This window comes from Rhinopithecus roxellana, chromosome 9 (assembly GCF_007565055.1).
Source record: "Rhinopithecus roxellana isolate Shanxi Qingling chromosome 9, ASM756505v1, whole genome shotgun sequence".
Classification (NCBI taxonomy): domain Eukaryota; kingdom Metazoa; phylum Chordata; class Mammalia; order Primates; family Cercopithecidae; genus Rhinopithecus; species Rhinopithecus roxellana.
The window spans coordinates 19,191,612-19,210,578 of record NC_044557.1 but is presented as its reverse complement, the minus strand read 5'-3'; the positions used below and the strand labels follow the sequence as shown (position 1 = coordinate 19,210,578).

The following is an 18,967-nucleotide window of genomic DNA, read 5'->3' as shown; positions in this document are numbered from 1 at the left end:
TCATTTTTGTCAATCGTGTTGCTCAAATCCTTAACTATATTTGATGATTTTTCTACTTCTCTTTTTGTTCTATCAATATTTGCTTCATACATGTTGAAGTTATATTAAAAGTTGTAAAATATTTTAATTATAATTATTATAACTTCATAATAACTTGACCTTTTGCATTAGGATACATTCTTCTTTTATCTCTACTAATGCTGTTAGACTTAAAGTCTATTTGCTTTATTTCGTAGAAAGTTCTTGTGGTGTATATTTGTTCATCCTTTACTTTGAATGTTTGTATACCTGAAAATGTATCTTTTTTCAGCAGCATATGGTGAAAAATTTTTCCAAATTTTAGGATCATTGTCTTTGATTGATTACAGACCATGATACTATAACATAACAACATATCATTGCAATTTGAAATATAACAGTGGTTTTTAATGATGGTACCACCTCATTACATTATGGTATTTCCTTATACCATGCCCCTACTGACAGAATTAGTGTCTACTGACCAACAGAAATAGTGTGAGATAACTTTAAGAAACAGAAATTTGTAATGTAAAACTCATTATCATGCATTTTTAATAAGTAAATTATCTGTGAAATTATACAAATATACATATATTTTCTGGTCAAATTAAAAATCACAATATGCAGGTTTGAGTCCCAGGAAACCAGGTAATGTACATTCTTTTTTTTTCCACTTTTTTGTGTCCATCCATCGCAGATAATTACTCTAGAAGACTGAATAAATGAAAAAAGTCACCTTTATCAACAAATAAGCTAGTTACAATGACAGCTAGTTCAACAAATAGCATGCAAGTAACCTTATTGCAAAGTAGACCTATATCATGCAATTTATTTTTAGCCAACATTTTAAATACACAAATGCTAAAGAAGTAAAATTAACTAGAGAAAAGAATTTAAAAATAACACTGTAAGAAATTTTTAAGTGAAAAATTTCAATATCATTTATATCTTGATCATGTCTTTTATAAATTCTGAAAAATATAATTCTGAAAAATATTCTTCAATTTATATTATATATAGCTATATGACTGTCACTACTTAATATGTATTCATCTATACATTCTCTCTCTTTCTCTCTCTCTTCCTCCCCCCCACCAACCCCCTATCCGTAAAATATTTGGAACTCACTCATGTCCTTTGCAAGGACATGGATGAAGCTGGAAGCCATCATTCTCAGCAAACACACACAGGAACATAAAACCAAACACTGCATGTTCTCACTTATAAGTGGGAATTGAATAAAGAAAACACATGGAAACAGGGAGGGGAACATCACATACCAGAACCTGTCAGGGGTTGGGGGCAAGGGGAGGAAGACCATTGGGACTAATACCTAATGCACATGGGGCTTAAAACCTAGATGATGGGTTGAAAGGTGCAGCAAACCACCATGGCACATGTATACCTATGTAACAAACCTGCACAGTCTGCACATGTATCCCAGTACTTCAAGTAAAATAAATTTTAAAAAATGAAAGAAACTTACAGTGATATCATGGCATCTCTGTTGTCCAGACTACCCTTTAGGTTCACTCTCACTTTCCGGTTGCCTGCATATTAAAAATAAAAATAATATTATACTTTCTTCAGGATGATTTTACAAACCTCTGTATTATCTATCAGTCTTGAAACAGTTCTGAATTTTTATCTAAGAACTGGGTTCACCCATTATTTGAGAATACCCTATCACTAAGAACATCTCTGCCCTGGTAATCAAGACTAATAATGCACATCTTTGCATCACTGAATATGAAAAAAAGCACAGTGATATATGTTTACCTGAAAATAAACTTAGATCACTTTTATATTTATAATATTATTGGTTAAGTATCTTTAAACTCTTTTGCCATTCGTTTTCAACCCTATTAATTTCCATTCATTTTACTAGCTATGTTTTCTTCCCTAATGATATTTGATATCAGTTTTTCCATAATAGTTATCCAATATAAGAAAACCACTTTAGCATACTTAAGTATTGACTAAATTATGACTAGTTTAGGTGCTGTATATTATTTCAGCAATTTCAAATCAACTTTTAAAATATATTCCCTCCTCATTTACATTGCCATATTATTTTAAGTATTTTAATGAAATTCAATTCATTTCAAGTAAAATGAAGGACATAGTTATATAACTCCTAGGCAGAAATCATTTTATAGCATTTTCTTTGAAAATAAATAATCCAGTTTTGATGTTTACTTGTATTCTTGTAGCATATATTCAGATATTTTTATTTTTAATAAAAAGTTATTTGTTTTATATTTTCTGTAGAATAGATGTGGCTATCATCTAGATTTTTAGTCTTTTATTACATATTAATTTTTAATCTTTTTCTACTTCTAACTGCTTGTGTTTCCATTTACATCACTACCAAAAAAAAGCTAAATTACTTTCCTGGGTTTTCCTATTGCCTTTCATTAAAATAGGATAAAAATTCACTAAGAGATATAAATATTACAAAGTTATTTAAGTATTATTAAGTTAAAATACATATTTCACAAGATCAAATAATAAAAGAAGGTAGATAAATTTAAAGATAAACTTTAAACTTTCATGGACAGCTAAACTTTAACTAATCTTGCCCCTAAAAAGTCCAGATTCTTATACGATTAAAATTGCAATTTTTTTAAGTTTAAAAAATTAATATGCAATTTATAAAAGTTATAAATAAAAGGAAAAACCTAGTTTGTCCTTACACTTTTAATTTCAGCTTAAATAACTTATTATTTTAATTATAGATCTAGAAAATTTGGCAATCATTTCTAAGAAGGCTCTGATCAATTTTGGTCTCATTTATGAACTTAAACTCCTTTAAACTTTTCATATTGCATTATTCATCACATGTAATATATTTGCTTAACTTCCTAAGTATAATTGGTTGACAAACCTTCTTTTTTTAATTATACTTTAAGTTCTAGGGTACATTTGCACAACCTGCAGGTTTGTTACATATGTATACATGTGCCATGTTGGTGTGCTACACCCATTAACTCGTCATTTACATTAGGTATATCTCCTAATGCTATCCCTCCGCCCCTCTTCCCACAATAGAACCTGGTGTGTGATGTTCCCCTTCCTGTGTCCAAGTGATCTGATTGTTCAATTCCCACCTATGAGTGAGAACATGCTATATTTGGTTTTCTGTTCCTGCCATAGTTTGCTGAGAATGATGGTTTCCAGCTGCATCCATGTCCCTACAGGACACAAACTCATCCTTTTGTATGGCTGCATAGTATTCCATGGTGTATATGTGCCACATTTTCTTAATCCAGTCTGTCACTGATGGACATTTGGGTTGATTCCAAGTCTTTGCTATTGTGAATAGTGCTTCAGTAAACATATGTGTGCATGTGTCTTTATAGCAGCATGATTTATAATCCTTTGGGTATATCCCCAGTAGTGGGATGGCTGGGTCAAATGGTATTTCTAGTTCTAGATCCTTGAGGAATCGCCACACAGTTTTCCACATGGTTGAACTAGTTTACAGTCCCACCAACAGTGTAAAGTGTTCCTATTTCTCCACATCCTCTCCAGCACCTGTTTCCTGACTTTTTAATGATTGCCATTCTAACTGGTGTGAGATGGTATCTCATTGTGGTTTTGATTTGTATTTCTCTGATAGCAAGTGATGATGAGCATTTTTTCATGTGTCTGTTGGCTGTATGAATGTCTTCTGTTGAGAAGTGTCTGTTCATATCCTTTGCCCACTTTTTGATGGGGTTGTTTGTTTTTTTCTTGTAAATTTGATTGCATTCTTTATAGGTTCTAGATATTAGCCCTTTGTCAGATGAGTAGATTGTAAACATTTTCTCCCATTCTGTAGGTTGCCTGTTCACTCTGATGGTAGTTTCTTTTGCTGTGCAGAAGCTCTTTAGTTTAATTAGATCCCATTTGTCAATTTTGGCTTTTGCTGCCATTGTATTTGGAGTTTTAGACATGAAGTCCTTGCCCATGCCTATGTCCTGAATGGTATTACCTATGTTTTCTTCTTGGGTTTTTATGGTTTTAGGTCTAACATTTAAGTCTCTAATCCATCTTGAATTAATTTTCGTATAAGGAGTAAGGAAAGGATACAGTTTCAGCTTTCTACTTATGGCTAGTCAATTTTCCCAGCACCATTTATGAAATAGGGAATCCTTTCTCCATTTCTTGTTTTTGTCAGCTTTGTCAAAGATCAGATGGCTGTAGATGTGTGGTATTATTTCTGAGGACTCTGTTCTGTTCCATTGGTCTATATCTCTGTTTTGGTACCTGTACCATGCTGTTTTGGTTGCTGTGGCCTTGTAGTATAGTTTGAAGTCAGGTAGCGTGATGCCTCCAACTTTGTTCTTTTGACTTAGGATTGTCTTGGCAATGTGGGGTCTTTTTTGGTTCCATATGAACTTTAAAGCAGTTTTTTCCAACTCTGTGAGGAAAGTCACTGGTAGCTTAATGGGGATGGCATTTAATCTATAAATTGCTTTGGGCATTATGGCCATTTTCACAATATTGATTCTTCCTATTCATGAGCATGCTATGTTCTTCCATTTGTTTGTGTCCTCTTTGATTTCACTGAGCAGTGGTTTGTAGTTCTCCTTGAAGAGGTCCTTTATATCCCTTGTAAGTTGGATTCCTAGGTATTTTATTCTCTTTGAAGCTATTGTGAATGGGAGTTCATTCATGATTTGGTTCTCTGGTTGTCTGTTACTGGTGTATAAGAATACTTGTGATTTTTGCACGTTGATTTTGTGTCCTGAGACTTTGCTGACATTGCTTATCAGCTTAAGGAGATTTTGGGCTGAGACGATGGGGTTTTCTAAATAGAAAATCATGTCATCTGCAAACAGGGACAATTTGACTTCTTCTTTTCCTAACTGAATACCCTTGATTTCTTTCTCTTGCCTGATTGCCCTAGCCAGAACTTCTAACACTATGTTGAATAGCAGTGGTGAGAGAGGGCATCCCTGTATTGTGCCAGTTTTCAAAGGGAATGCTTCCAGTTTTTGTCCATTCAGTATGATATTGGCTGTGGGTTTGTCATAAATAGCTCTTATTATTTTGAGATACATTCTATCAATACAAATTTATTGAGAGTTTTTAGCATGAAGGGCATCTATTGAGATAATCATGTGGTTTTTGTCTTTGGTTCTGTTTATATGCTGGATTACATTTATTGATTTGCGTATGTTGAACCAGCCTTGCATCCCAGGGATGAAGCCCACTTGATCATGGTGGATAAGTTTTTGATGTGCTGCTGGATTCAGTTTGCCAGTATTTTATAGAGGGTTTTTGCATCAATGTTCATCAGGGATATTGATCTAAAATTCTCTTTTTTGGTTGCATCTCTGTCAGGCTTTGGTATCAGGATGACGTTGGCCTCATAAAATGTGTTAGGGAGGATTCCCTCTTTTTCTATTGATTGGAATAGTTTCAGAACGAATGGTAACAGCTCTTCCTTGTATCTCTGGTAGAATTCAGCTGTGAATCTGTCTGATCCTGGACTTTGTTTGCTTAGTAGGCTATTAATTATTGCCTCAATTTCAGAGCCTGCTATTGGTCTGTTCAGGGATTCAACTTCTTCCTGGTTTAGTCTTGGGAGAGTGTAAGTGTCCAGGAAATTATCCATTTCTTCTAGATTTTCTAGTTGATTTGCATAGAGGTGTTTATAGTATTCTCTGATGGTAGTTTGTATCTCTGTGGGGTCAGTGGTGATATCCCCTTTATCATTTTTTATTGCATCTATTTGATTCTTCTCTCTTTTCTTCTTTATTAGTCTTGCTAGCAGTCTATCAATTTTGTTGATCTTTTCCGAAAACCAGCTCCTGGATTCATTGATTTTTTGGAGGGTTTTTTGTGTCTCTATCTCCTTCAGTTCTGCTCTGATCTTCGTTATTTCTTGCCTTCTGCTAGCTTTTGAATGTGTTTGCTCTTGCTTCTCTAGTTCTTTTAATTGTGATGTTATGATGTCAATTTTAGATCTTTCCTGCTTTCTCTTGTGGGCATTTAGTGCTATAAATTTCCCTCTACACACTGCTTTAAATGTGTCCCAGAGATTCTGGTATGTTGTATCTTTGTTCCCATTGGTTTCAAAGAATATCTTTATTTCTGCCTTCGTTTCGTTATGTACCCAGTAGTCATTCAGGAGCAGGCTGTTCAGTTTCCATGTAGTTGAGTGGTTTTGATTGAGTTTCTTAGTCCTCAGTTCTAGTTTAATTGAACTGTCGTCTGAGAGACAGTTTGTTATAATTTCTGTTCTTGTACATTTGCTGAGGAGTGCTTTACTTCCAACTATGTGGTCAATTTTGGTATAAGGGCGATGTGGTGCTGAGAAGAATGTATATTCTGTTGATTTGGGGTGGAGAGTTCTATAGATGTCTATTAGGTCCGCTTGGTGCAGAGATGAGTTCAATTCCTGGATATCCTTGTTAACTTTCTGTCTCGTTGATCTGTCTAATGTTGACAGTGGAGTGTTGAAGTCTCCCATTATTATTGTATGGGAGTCTAAGTCTCTTTGTAAGTCTCTAAGGACTTGCATTATGAATCTGGGTGCTCCTGTATTGGGTGCATATATATTTAGGATAGTTAGCTCTTCCTGTTGAATTGATCCCTTTACCATTATGTAATGGCCTTCTTTGTCTCTTTTGATCTTTGATGGTTTAAAGTCTGTTTTATCAGAGACTAGGATTGCAACCCCTGCTTTTTTTTGTTCTCCATTTGCTTGGTAGATCTTCCTCCATCCCTTTATTTTGAGCCTATGTGTGTCTCTGCATGTGAGATGGGTCTCCCAAATACAGCAGACTGATGGGTCTTGACTCTTTATCCAGTTTGCCATTCTGTGTCTTTTAATTGGACCATTTAGTCCATTTACATTTAAGGTTAATATTGTTATGTGTGAACTTGATCCTGTCATTATGATATTAGCTGGTTATTTTGCTCGCTAGTTGATGCAGTTTCTTCCTAGCATTGATGGACTTTACATTTTGACATGTTTTTGCAATGGCTGGTACCTGGTGTTCCTTTCCATGTTTAGTGCTTCCTTCAAGATCTTTTGTAGGGCGGGCCTGGTGGTGACAAAATCTCTAAGCATTTGCTTGTCTCTAAAGGGTTCTATTTCTCCTTCACTTATGAAACTTAGTTTGGCTGGATATGAAATTCTGGGTTGAAAATTCTTTTCTTTAAGAATGTTGAATATTGGCCCCCACTCTCTTCTGGCTTGGAGAGTTTCTGCCGAGAGATCTGCTGTTAGTCTGATGGGCTTCCCTTTGTGTGTAACCCGACCTTTCTCTCTGGCTGCCCTTAAGATTTTTTCCTTCATTTCAACTTTGGTGAATCTGACAATTATGTCTTGGAGTTGCTCTTCTCGAGGAGTATCTTTGTGGCAATCTCTGTATTTCCTGAATTTGAATGTTGGCCTGCCTTACTAGGTTGGGGAAGTTCTCCTGGATGATATCCTGCAGAATGTTTTCCAACTTGGTTCCATTTTCCCTGTCACTTTCAGACACACCAATCAGATGTAGATTTGGTCTTTTCACATAATCCCATACTTCTTGGAGGCTTTGTTCATTTCTTTTTACTCTTTTTTCTCCACACTTCTCTCTTCATTTCATTCATTTGATCTTCAATTGCTGATACTCTTTCTTCTAGTTGATCTAGTCAGTTACTGAAGCTTGTGCATTTGTCACGTATTTCTCATGTCATGGTTTTCATCTCTATCAGTTCTTTTAAGGTCTTCTCTGCATTGATTATTCCAATTATCCATTCATCCATTCTTTTTTCAAGGTTTTTAGTTTTTTGCGCTGGTTACATAGTTCCTCCTTTAGCTCTGAGAAGTTTGATCAACTGAAGCCTTCTCTCAACTCGTCAAAGTCATTCTCCGTCCAGCTTTGTTCTGTGCTGGCGATGAGCTGCATTCCTTTGGAGGGGGAGATGCACTCTGATTTTTTGAATTTACAGTTTTTCTGCACTGCTTTTTCCCCATCTTTGTGGTTTTATCTGCCTTTAGTGTTTGATGATGGTGATGTATTGATGGGGTTTTGGTATGGATGTCCTTCCTGTTTGTTAGTTTTCCTTCTAACAGTCAGGACCCTCAGCTGTTCGTCTGTTGGAGTTTGCTTGAAGTCCACTCCAGACCCTGTTTGCCTGGGTATCAGCAGCAGAGGCTGCAGAAGATAGAATATTGCTGAACAGCGAGTGTTGCTATCTGATTCTTGCTCTGGAAGCTTCGTCTCGGGGTGTACCCCACCGTGTGAGGTGTGGGGTGTCAGTCTGCCCCTAGTGGGGGATGTCTCCCAGTTAGGCTACTTGGGGCTCAGGGACCCACTTAAGCAGGCAGTCTGTCCGATCTCAGATCTCAACCTCCATGCTGGGAGATCCACTGCTCTCTTCAAAGCTATCAGACAGGGGCATTGACCTCTGCTGAGGTTTCTGCTGCTTTTTGTTTAGCTATGCCCTGTTCCCAGAGGAGGAGTCTACAGCGGCAGACCGGCCTCCTTGAGCTGCAGTGGGCTCCACCCAGTTCGAGCTTCCCGGGGGCTTTGTTTACCTACTTAAGCCTCAGCAATGGCGGGCACCCCTCCCCCAGCCTTGCTGTCGCCTTGCAGTTAGATCTCTGACAGCTATGCTAGCAATGAGGGAGGCACCAAGGGCCTGGGACCCTCTGGGCCAGGTGTGGGATATAATCTCCTGATGTGCCATTTGCTAAGACCCTTGGTAAAGTGCAGTATTAGGGTGGGAGTTACCCGATTTTCCAGGTGCTGTGTGTCTCAGTTTCCCTTGGCTACAAAAAGGGATTCCCTTCCCCCTTGTGCTTCCCAGGTGAGGCGGTGCCTCGCCCTGCTTCAGTTCTCGCTGGTCAGGCTGCACATGTCCGACATGCCCCAGTGTGATGAACCCCGTACCTCAGTTGAAAATGCAGAAATCACCTGTCTTCTGTGTCACTCACGCTGGGAGCTGGAGGCTGGAGCTCTTCCTATTCGGCCATCTTGGGCATGCCGCCCAAATTGCAATTACTATATATGTATATATGTATGTGTATGTGTGTTTGTGTGTGTGTGTGTGTGTGTGTATAATTTTTACTTTTTTGAGTCTCAGTCTCTCTTTGTTGCCTTGGCTGGAGTCCAGTGGCACAATCTTAGCTCACTGAAGCCTCTGCCTCCCAGGCTCAAGTGATCCTCCTGCCTCAGCCTCCCGAGCAGCTGGGATTATAGATGCATGACACCAAGCCTGGCTAATTTTTGTATTTTTCTGTAGAGATGGGATTTCACTGTGTTGCCCAGGCTGGTCTTGAACTCCTGGCTTTAAGTGATCCACTCACCTTGGCCTCAGAAAGTGGTGGGATAACAGGTATGAGCCACCACCTCTGGCCATTAGTTATTCATATATGAGTTATTAAATTCTCATATAAAGACAGTAACTGAATTTGAATTATTACTCATTACATCTACCACATTGCTATTTATTGACTATGTTCATAAATTATACAAATAACAAATCTTAAATATGAAATCAATGTACTCATCGCTTGAATAGTCCTCAGTTCTCCATTTTTTCCTTTGGAAATAAACTTTCACCATTATAGCAATCAGTACACAGAAAATAATAAAGAAAGGAATGAATAAGAAAAATGGCCATCTCATTGGTTTGGAATGGTAAACGTTCTCCATGTAGCGCCTTTCTAGGAGAGAAAAAAATCAAAGATTTGAAAGCAAGCACCAGAAATATAGTAAAGATATTTCTGTATTTTACTAAGTCTACCAGAATAGAACCTTTGAACAATTTAATAACTTTAAAATTGACATATTTTATATGAAATAGATAGCTTGAAAACATAAGTGCCCAAAGTGACTCTTGTAACTCTTTTTAAAATGGATAGCTATATATCATGGGCTAATATTTTGTTGAGGATTTTTATATCTCTATTCATGAAGAATACTGTTTTGTGATTTTCTTCTTTGTTGAGTTCCTTGTTTGAATTTGGCATCAGGATTATGTTTTCCTCATACAATGAGTTGACAGGAACTTCCCCCCTACCGTTTTCTGAAAATAATATTGCTTTCTTTCAAGAATTTGGTTTGGTTCACCTGTGAAACCATCAATGCCTATAATTTTGTTGTTGTTGTTGTTGTTGTTGTTTTTTTTTTTTTTTTTTGGTGGTGATTTAAAAAATAAACCCACAGATTAAGAAGATGTGTGGTTTCTGACTTTTTGTTTATGCACTTTGGTTTATAATCCAAATAGTCCTTTTCACATCTGACTACCTTTATCAGCCTGTTTCTTGCATGTAGTTGATTGTGGACCAATGAACATATATGCTACCTTGATCACTTTCAATCTGAGCTAATATAATTCCTTTGAATTCCTCATGTATCAAATAAAACCACAATCCATTAAACAAAGACCACACTCACAAATTTCTTTGACATATGCCTTTCTCTGTATTGGATCCTGTGAGGCTGTTATGAAATTACCAGTTTAAAATTCTTAGTAGCCTTATTGTTTGAAAGTTTTTATGATGCATTTACATAAAATACTTAGAAGGCCTTTTGTATGGATGAAAGGGTCTCTAAGAGATATCAACTTAAGTTTTCCTGAGATTTTAACAGAGGTGTTTACAGTCAAAGGCCTTGCTTAATTTTGATTTGAGATAAAATTTTATTGCTCTTATCTCAAATTTGGCCTTTCATTGTTTCTTACTTTAAGAAACTTGCGGAGAATGAAAATTAGTTTTACTTTCAAACCGATAAAATCCTTGCATGGACCAATGTCCTATAGAGTCTCATTAATGTTTTTTTCCAGTCATTTCATAGTAGGTATGAGTTCAATTTTCCACATTACCAAAGGCAGCAGTGATGCCTAACAATTTACCACTTCATAATAATGGTTTCACTTTCTGCAACGTGTTTTTAAACTGTCCTTGAATTGCTCACCAACTTCAACATGTACTAAGACTTCAATAGTTTCTTGCCTTTCTATCTTCCATGCACTATCCAATTTCAAAGCTAAGGCCACATTTTAGATTTCTATTACACAACATATCAGTAGCTAAATTTTTAAAATTATTTATTGCCATGTAAGAAATTACCTCAATGCTTAGTAACTTAAAACATTCTATTTTGCTCACAATTTTGTTGGTTATGAATTTGAGGAGGGCTTATTAGATGGTTGTATTTTTGTTTCTGAGTGCAATCAAATTTCAGATATTGCTGATAATTTTCAAGAAGTGAATGAGAGAATGAGATTTCCAGGAATGAGAGAAGTAAGAATTCCAAAATACCTAGATAGGGTCTGTAGGAAGACCACGAGAGTCCTAGAATGTTAGTTCTTCATATTTTGTTGATCAATCATACCACTAAAACCAACCTGGAAAGGAGTGGTCTCCACTGCTCATTGGGAAATGGCATGTGTGTGCATGAACAGAAACAATTAATTGCAGCCAGTGGGAAGATAAGCTAATTGTTGCTAGTAAAATGGAAATAGCTTGAAAATACATTAATTACAAAGTTTTAAACTTACTAATCTATTACTATATAACATAAAATATAATATTTCCAGATACTGGAATTAATGTGGAAACTACCTATGACTCAAAATTAGAAAAATGGCTCTAATTGTATGTACATTTAGATTTTTATGTCAAAGAAATGTCCTAGCCCTAAGTATTATTGGATATGCCAGTTAACTTCTTGCTTTCTCTAAAATTCATCTAGGCTTTTCCTCTGCTTTGATCAATATCACAGGGAGCCACACTACCCAAGTTCCTTGATCTGCTGTCTTCCAGTCAGTTTTTATCACTGGGAATCACTGAGTAAAATTTGGAGGATTCGAAGAGTAAAAATAGCTCTGATATTACTCCCCCTTCCTCACCAGCATCACCAACAGTGACTGTATATTCTCTATACCTCCAGTTCATGGTAGACAGTAACTCTCCCTGTGGTTCCAATCCCGCTATACATCCCTGACCAGAGTTATATATCATGCTAAATAGCCCAGATTCTGATTCTAGTAATACCACCTCTTTTTATTGTCCCTCTAACCCTAAAAAGTGGTAGTCATTTTCTGGGTTGCCTCACCTTTCTCTGATTGTCATGTCATCTATGCAATTACCAGATGCCTTACACTGCGTTCTTTCTGTTTGAAAGACTAAAGTGATTTGTGTCTTTACACCTGGGTTCTGACTGATATATCATATTTATAACACATGCTACATATGTTGTAATATATTACTCTCTGGAAGTGGAAGTAAAACATACATATTCGTATGCAGTTTAATGTCCAAACATAGTCTAGATATAAATTGGTAGACAAAATATTATGTTATTAAATTTAATAAATTCAAATTATGTTTTAATTATATTTCCGATTTATTATTAATACTTACCAGGGAGGCTGGCTGGTACAGCTACAAGTGGAAAATTGCCACTGTCAATACTCCCACCAGGCCATGTATCTGATTGAACTGAGCAATCTGGAGGTAAATATGAAGCACTACAGTGACAGTGCTTTTTGTTATTGCATACCTAAAAGAAGGAGAAATATCACCTTATAAGATAAGCAACTAGATTTATATGTGTTCAAGTAGAATTATAAAATAATATGTATCTCAGATAAGGCCAATTTTCCTATATGTTGTGTATGGTGAGTGTGTGTGTGTGTGTAGCAATGAATTTAGTTTCTTAAAATTAGACTCAATGATTTCTATTTTCACCTCATAGTATGCTACTTACGCCTCTATGGTTGCATTTGTCTGTAGTACAATCATAACCCAAGTATGAAGAACTCACACATCTTTGATTCTTGCAAACCTGGAAAGGATGAGCAAAAATAAGTTAATTGACATGCCATCTAGAGTTGCTATTTAATTAAAAGCATTCCATACCATACCATATTACCATGGACTAATAATTCTTAGCAACAAGAATTAGAATACTAACAATGAACAGTTAATGTATTGAGCTACTATCTTTCCAGCACTAGATGAGACACTGATTATCTAGGAGTAAGCAAAACAATAACAGCTTCTTCCCTGCTTAGACTGGGATAGCAGGTACAAATATGAAATGAGTAAAACATAAATAAGTATGTAATAAGTGCTGTAATGAAAAAAATTGACTTATGAAAGCATAAAATACAGGAAATGTGTCAAATATTTGAGAACAGTAAAACCTTCTCATTGAGCCCTGATGATAGATCAGAATTAATTGGTATAGAAGTAAAAGACAGAGTATTATAAAAAAGAAATAATATTTAAAATGATTCTGCCTTGGAAGAACATATTGAACCTTTGAGAAATCTAAAGGGCAGTGTGGCCATTCAGTCATTCATTAAATACATATTTGAGTCCTACATATGTACCTGGCCCCAAGAAGGCGTCAGTGAACAACACGAATCTCATCTTGTTCATATCATAACAAAGAGAGAGAAAAACAAACAAAACACTTGATATTATATGAGAGAAGATATTTATTGGCATGATCGTGTGGAATCTTATATTCTTCATGAGCAAGTTGGCCAAATACAGCAATTTGCTGAATTTACATATTGGAAGAGGGAAAGCTGATAAAAGTAGGTTTTGGAAAAGAGAATGGAAAGGGCAATAGCCTGAAGATACAAAGTTAGAATGTCACTGCTGTGGTCCACAAAAATGATAACTACACAGTGAAATTGAGTGGCAATGAGGATAGAAACCAGTAGATGTATTTGAGATAGAAAGTTTAAACCAGCTGAGCTGGAGTAATATACATAGTAAAAAGAGATGGATGAATGACACCAAGGACTCTGACTTGTTTAATTATCTTGCTGGTAGTTAAATCAACTGAGATAAGGAAAGTTAAGCATAAAGACAAAGGTTTAGTAATTGTTTTCAGAGATCTCTTTTGACCTATATCAAATAATACTATGTTTCAAAAGAACAAAAAAGGTTTGATGAACTCATACAAACACCCAAAGCGACTAATGGTAAGCCCAAGAACATGTAATTGGAAATATTTTTTACTTTAAAAGTTTGCTAAAGAATATTGGCAATATTTTGGGAGATTTTTTCTCTTATAATATAGGATCATAACACACTCACTTTTAAAGTCAGAGAGTTAATCTGTTCACATAGTTTTTGCCCAATATTACTGAGTATGAAAAAATACATTTTTGTGTTGGAGAATTATGGCAATGCATACCTCTGTTTAAGATTTACAGGGAAATGGACTAATGATGAATAGGTGGCCAGGTTATCTTGGATGGCTGTGGTACTAGCATAAAAAGTACTAGCTCTGGATACTGTATACAGATTAGTGCTGCTGTAGTTATAAATCTATTCTGTTAGCATGCTTCCTTCACACCCAACTACAATTTAAATAGAGAAGTTAGATATATAATTTGCAGAGCTATTGTCCAGAAAAAAGTAAACCTAATTCTCAGAACCATTAAATATATTAATTGTCTAGAGAAACAAAAGTTGAGGAAGGGTTGTTGGTATTACTGGTACCCTTTTTCTGCAATGAAGTGCTGTTGTGGTTTTTTGTTTTGTCTGTTTGGTTTTTGTTTGTTTGTTTTTGCTTTAACATGCCTGTGGCAGAGTGCCTAACTTCAGTTGCATCATGCAAGAAGTTTCGCTAGGGAAAAATAGCATCCAAATTAAGAAACTAGCTAAAAAATTTAAAATTATTTATAACCGTATAGCAATAGTAATATTAGATAAAAAATACAATTCTTTTTTATTCTTCACCAAACTCTCTAAAACAGATTTATTTTTGTTTTGAGATAAGAATCATAATGCAGCCTCCTTTATTGTCATTAGGCAGAATAGGTTCCTACAGAAACCCTCTTGTTATGGAGGGACTAAAATACTAAGTGAAATAAAATCTGTACATACTTATTTTTTTTTTTTTTTTTGAGATAGGGTCAGTCTCAGTCTGTTGCCCAGGCTGGAGTGCAGTGGCATGGTCTCAGCTCACTGCAGCCTATGCTTCCTGGGTTCAAGCAATTCTCATGCCTCAGCCTCTCAAGTAACTGCGATTACAGGTTTGTGCCACCATGCCCAGTTAATTTTTGTATTTTCAGTAGAGATGGAGTTTCACCATGTTGGCCAGGCTCATACTCTTTTTTTAAAGGCATAATTGTGCCAGAGATTAAAATCATTTTTAGGTTCAGAAAATGTGAAACAATGTGATTCCACAAAAGCAACTAAAACTGAAGGCAGCACTCCTCCAGTGGCCACCAATGACCAAGCATTTTGGATTTAAATGATCATTTGCACCCTACAACAGTGGCAGAATTCCAAGCAGGTTATATCAAACTTTCAATAAATACTCTGGGGAGGTACATCAGAAAAATGGTGATATAGGAAACAAAACAAAATCTGGCTGAAATAACATTATAGGAGCTCCGCCAACAGTCAAAGGTCTATAGCAACAAGTAAAATACTGAAGAACACATTGTCACAGTCAAAATGGTAGAAAATTTTATGGCATTTTTGTCTGAATGAGGCAGCAGCTAGATTCTCAATCCCTTCCCTCAAACTGAAGGATGCAGCACAGATCTTATTGGCAATATTCTAACTTGTCTGGTAGCTGCCTTAAGGATTGGTTTTTGATTTGCCTAACTCAAATCTCAGATGGAAAGAAGCAGTATAGACTGCTGGGGAAAGCTGCAGGGAGAGTAACATTTGCAGACACCTGGGGCAAGAGATTATAGTAGAGACATAATTGCAGCTCCCACAATACCCACAGTGTCATGGGAGGGACCTGGTGGGAGGTATTATGGTGGCAGGTTTTTCCCATGCTGGTCTCCTGATAGTGAATAAGTCTCATGAGATCTGACGGTTTTATAAAGGGCAGTTCCCCTGCACACACTCTCTTGCCTGCCTCCATGTGAGATATGCCTTTGTTCCTCTCTTCTGCCATGATTGTGAGACCTCCCCAGCCATGTGGAACTGTGAGCCCATTAAATCTTGTTTTCTTTATAAATTACCCAGTTTCAGGCATGTGTTGATTAACAGCATGAGAACAGACTAATACAGTAAAATTGGTACCAGGAATGGAGTGCTACTGTAAAGATACCCAAAATGTGGAAGCAATTTTGGAACTGCGTAACAGCCAGAGATTGAAATCATTTGGAGGGCTAAGAATAAGATGGGAAAATGTGGGAAAGTTTGGAACTTCCTAGAGACTTGTTGAATGACTTTGACCAAAATGCGCTTAGTGATATGAACAATGAAGTCCAGGCTGAGGTAGTCTCAGATGGAAATGAGGAACTTGTTGGAAACTGGAGAAAAGGTGACTCTTGTTATGTTTTAGCAAGGAGAGTGGCAGTATTTTGCCCCTGCCCCAGAAATCTGTGTAACTTTGAACTTGAGAGAGATGATTTAGGCTATCTAGCAGAAGAAATTTCTAAGCAGCAAAGCATTCAAGAAGAAGCAAAGTATAAAAGTTGGAAAAATTTACAGCCTGATGATGCAATAGAAAAAAGAACCCTTGTTCTGGGGAAAAATTAGAGTCTGCTGCAGAAATTTGCATAAGCAATGAAGAGTCAAATGTTAGTCATCACAGTGGGGAAAACATCTCCAAGGCATATCAGAGACTTTCATGGTAGCCCTTCCCATCACAGACACAGAGACTTAGGAGGCAAAAATGGTTTCCTCGGCAGGGTCCAGGGTCCCCCTGCTCTATACCGCCTCAGGACTTGGCACCCTGCATCTCAGCTACTCTAGCTATGGCTAAAAGGGTCCAAGATACAGCTCAGCCCATAGCTTTAGAGGGTGCAAGTAATAGTAAATCCACCGGAATAGTAAATCCACCACCTCCTTAAAGCATAAATTTCACAGGACCTATAAAACAGTAAAACACACACACACACACACACACACACACACAAAGAAAAACAAGATATTTAGGCTAGAAATAGCATGAAAATGGGGCAATTAAACAACCTGCCACCTTGCCCAAGTTTGTAGAATGGCTCTGTTCTGTGGAAGTTCTTTACTAATTTCTTTAGTATTATCTGAACTTTGGGGTCAACCTGAATATAAAGCTTATGGTCATCCCAGATCCTTTCTGAGTATGCATCTTTCCTAGGCCTGTGTGTGGTTTTTTAGTTTCTCAGATACATGGTTAATTTAAAATGTATTATTTTTCCAACTCATCCCATCCTCATCCTAGTGTTCTTAAATGGCTACTTGATGAGACATCACTTTTGTCATGAACACTGTGGCAGGGTATTGCCTGTCATACATTCTTCATCCCATTCACTAACTGTGGATATAACCGGAGTTCCAATCAACCATTTTGAAGGCAATATGAAAGAGGGTCACAAACAAGATCTATAACTAAAAACTGGACTGAGTCTGGATCATTGATGACATAATGGCACCCAGTAACTACACTGGATGGACAAACTCCAAAATTACTTTGTATTATGGGAAAAAAAATAACTACCAACTATTTAAGCCACTCTTGGTGGTTCCCATTTCCTGTGCAATTCCTACCTCACATAACATATTTTAACCTGTTTAGAAACAATGGAGAATTTAAAATGTAAGATAGTCTTGAGCATTAATTTGGTAAGAAGTTTTCAAACTAAATTTAATGAAAGCAAATGTGTTGCACAATTTTTTAAACGACTTACATTTTGTGTGAGAATTTGGAATGACAATTTTTTTATTTATATAAGCTCTTACTTTCTAATGTTTTAAATGAATATTAGTAAAGTTAGTATAGTTTTCCTTTCCCTCTTTTCTTCAATAAGGGGCTTACTGTATTCTGTTACTTATTAAGCCAGAGAGGCTTTATAATTTAAACATGAGACTAATTTGACCTTGCACCTCCTTATGTATATATGTGTTTGTATGTAAGTAGTTCATATTTCATATAATAAAAAAAATCTCGGAAGGCAAAAACTATTGATATATATGCATGGCTACCACATTGAATGCAAAGTAAGAAAGATAGATATGTAGATAGATAAATATTCTACAACTCCATATGTGTGTGCATGTCTATGAAAAATTGATGGAAGGTTCCTAAAAATAAAAAGCTATTACATCTCAGATATGTGACTTTGATTGATTTTTTTTTTTATTCTGTGAGTTTGTTTATTATTTTCGTCAGTAAAATGGGCATATATTATTTTAATGGCTATTTTAAAATAATTATACCAAAAGATAATTTATGACATTAGATGTATTCTCTATGTAATATGAGATAATTTAATAAAATACAGTAAATGAACAATGCAGTTCTCAATTCAGGTAATACACACATTTCAATGAAAAAAGTACTGAATAACCAAAGAAATAGTCATAGCAATGTCATCTATGCATGATTGCAAATATTTTATTCTTTTAATGTTTGCTTTTTTCCTGATTTTCTGTATTGAATATGCACTTAAATTCTGAGAGAAAATACTAATTATGTATCATTTAAGAACAGAGTCTAGGCCAGGTGCAGTGGCTCATGCCTGTAATCCCAGCACGGTAGGAGGCTGAGGTGAGTGGATCACCTGAGGTCATGAGTTTGAGATCAGCCTGGCCAACACGGCAAAACCCCATCTCTACTAAAAATATAAAAATTAGCCAGGCATGGTGGTACCGCCTGTAATCCCAGCTACTCAAGAGGCTGAGGCAGGAGAATCATTTGAACATAGGAAGCAGAAGTTGCACTGAGCAGAGATCACACCACTGTACTCTAGCCAGGGCGAGAGTGAAATTCGTCTCAAAAAAGGACAAAATCTAAAATATTAGGAAATTATTTGGGAATAAAAGACTACCTACCTTATTTGGACCACAAGAAGTTCCATCTTTTATCCACATCTTTTGACTGTCTTCGTGATCACTGGCAAATTCCACAGCAACGCAGAGATGTCCACTTATATTGGCATAAATAATACTGGCTCTTGGAATTTGTAATAAAAATTCACCTGCATATTTACATATTAATTTTCCGCACTGCAGATTGCTATAATTTATCCATAAATAAAAAAT

The 18,967-nt window shown here is 36.2% G+C and overlaps 1 protein-coding gene across 2 annotated transcripts in view; it reads right to left on the bottom strand.

Annotated features, from left to right (window-relative positions):
* Nucleotides 1-404: 404 nt before the first annotated feature.
* The window catches only part of ADAM2 (ADAM metallopeptidase domain 2), a 103,062-nt gene continuing 84,499 nt past the window's right edge, over nucleotides 405-18,967 (bottom strand). For both annotated transcript variants that reach the window (XM_030937878.1, XM_030937879.1), the window contains 6 exons: nucleotides 18,758-18,941; nucleotides 12,723-12,800; nucleotides 12,377-12,515; nucleotides 9,514-9,673; nucleotides 1,508-1,571; nucleotides 405-735 (listed from right to left, as the gene is read on the bottom strand). In XM_030937878.1, coding sequence (XP_030793738.1) covers nucleotides 1,538-1,571; nucleotides 9,514-9,673; nucleotides 12,377-12,515; nucleotides 12,723-12,800; nucleotides 18,758-18,941 — 595 coding nt within the window. In that variant the 3' untranslated portion in view covers nucleotides 405-735; nucleotides 1,508-1,537. The remainder of the gene's footprint in view (nucleotides 736-1,507; nucleotides 1,572-9,513; nucleotides 9,674-12,376; nucleotides 12,516-12,722; nucleotides 12,801-18,757; nucleotides 18,942-18,967) is intronic.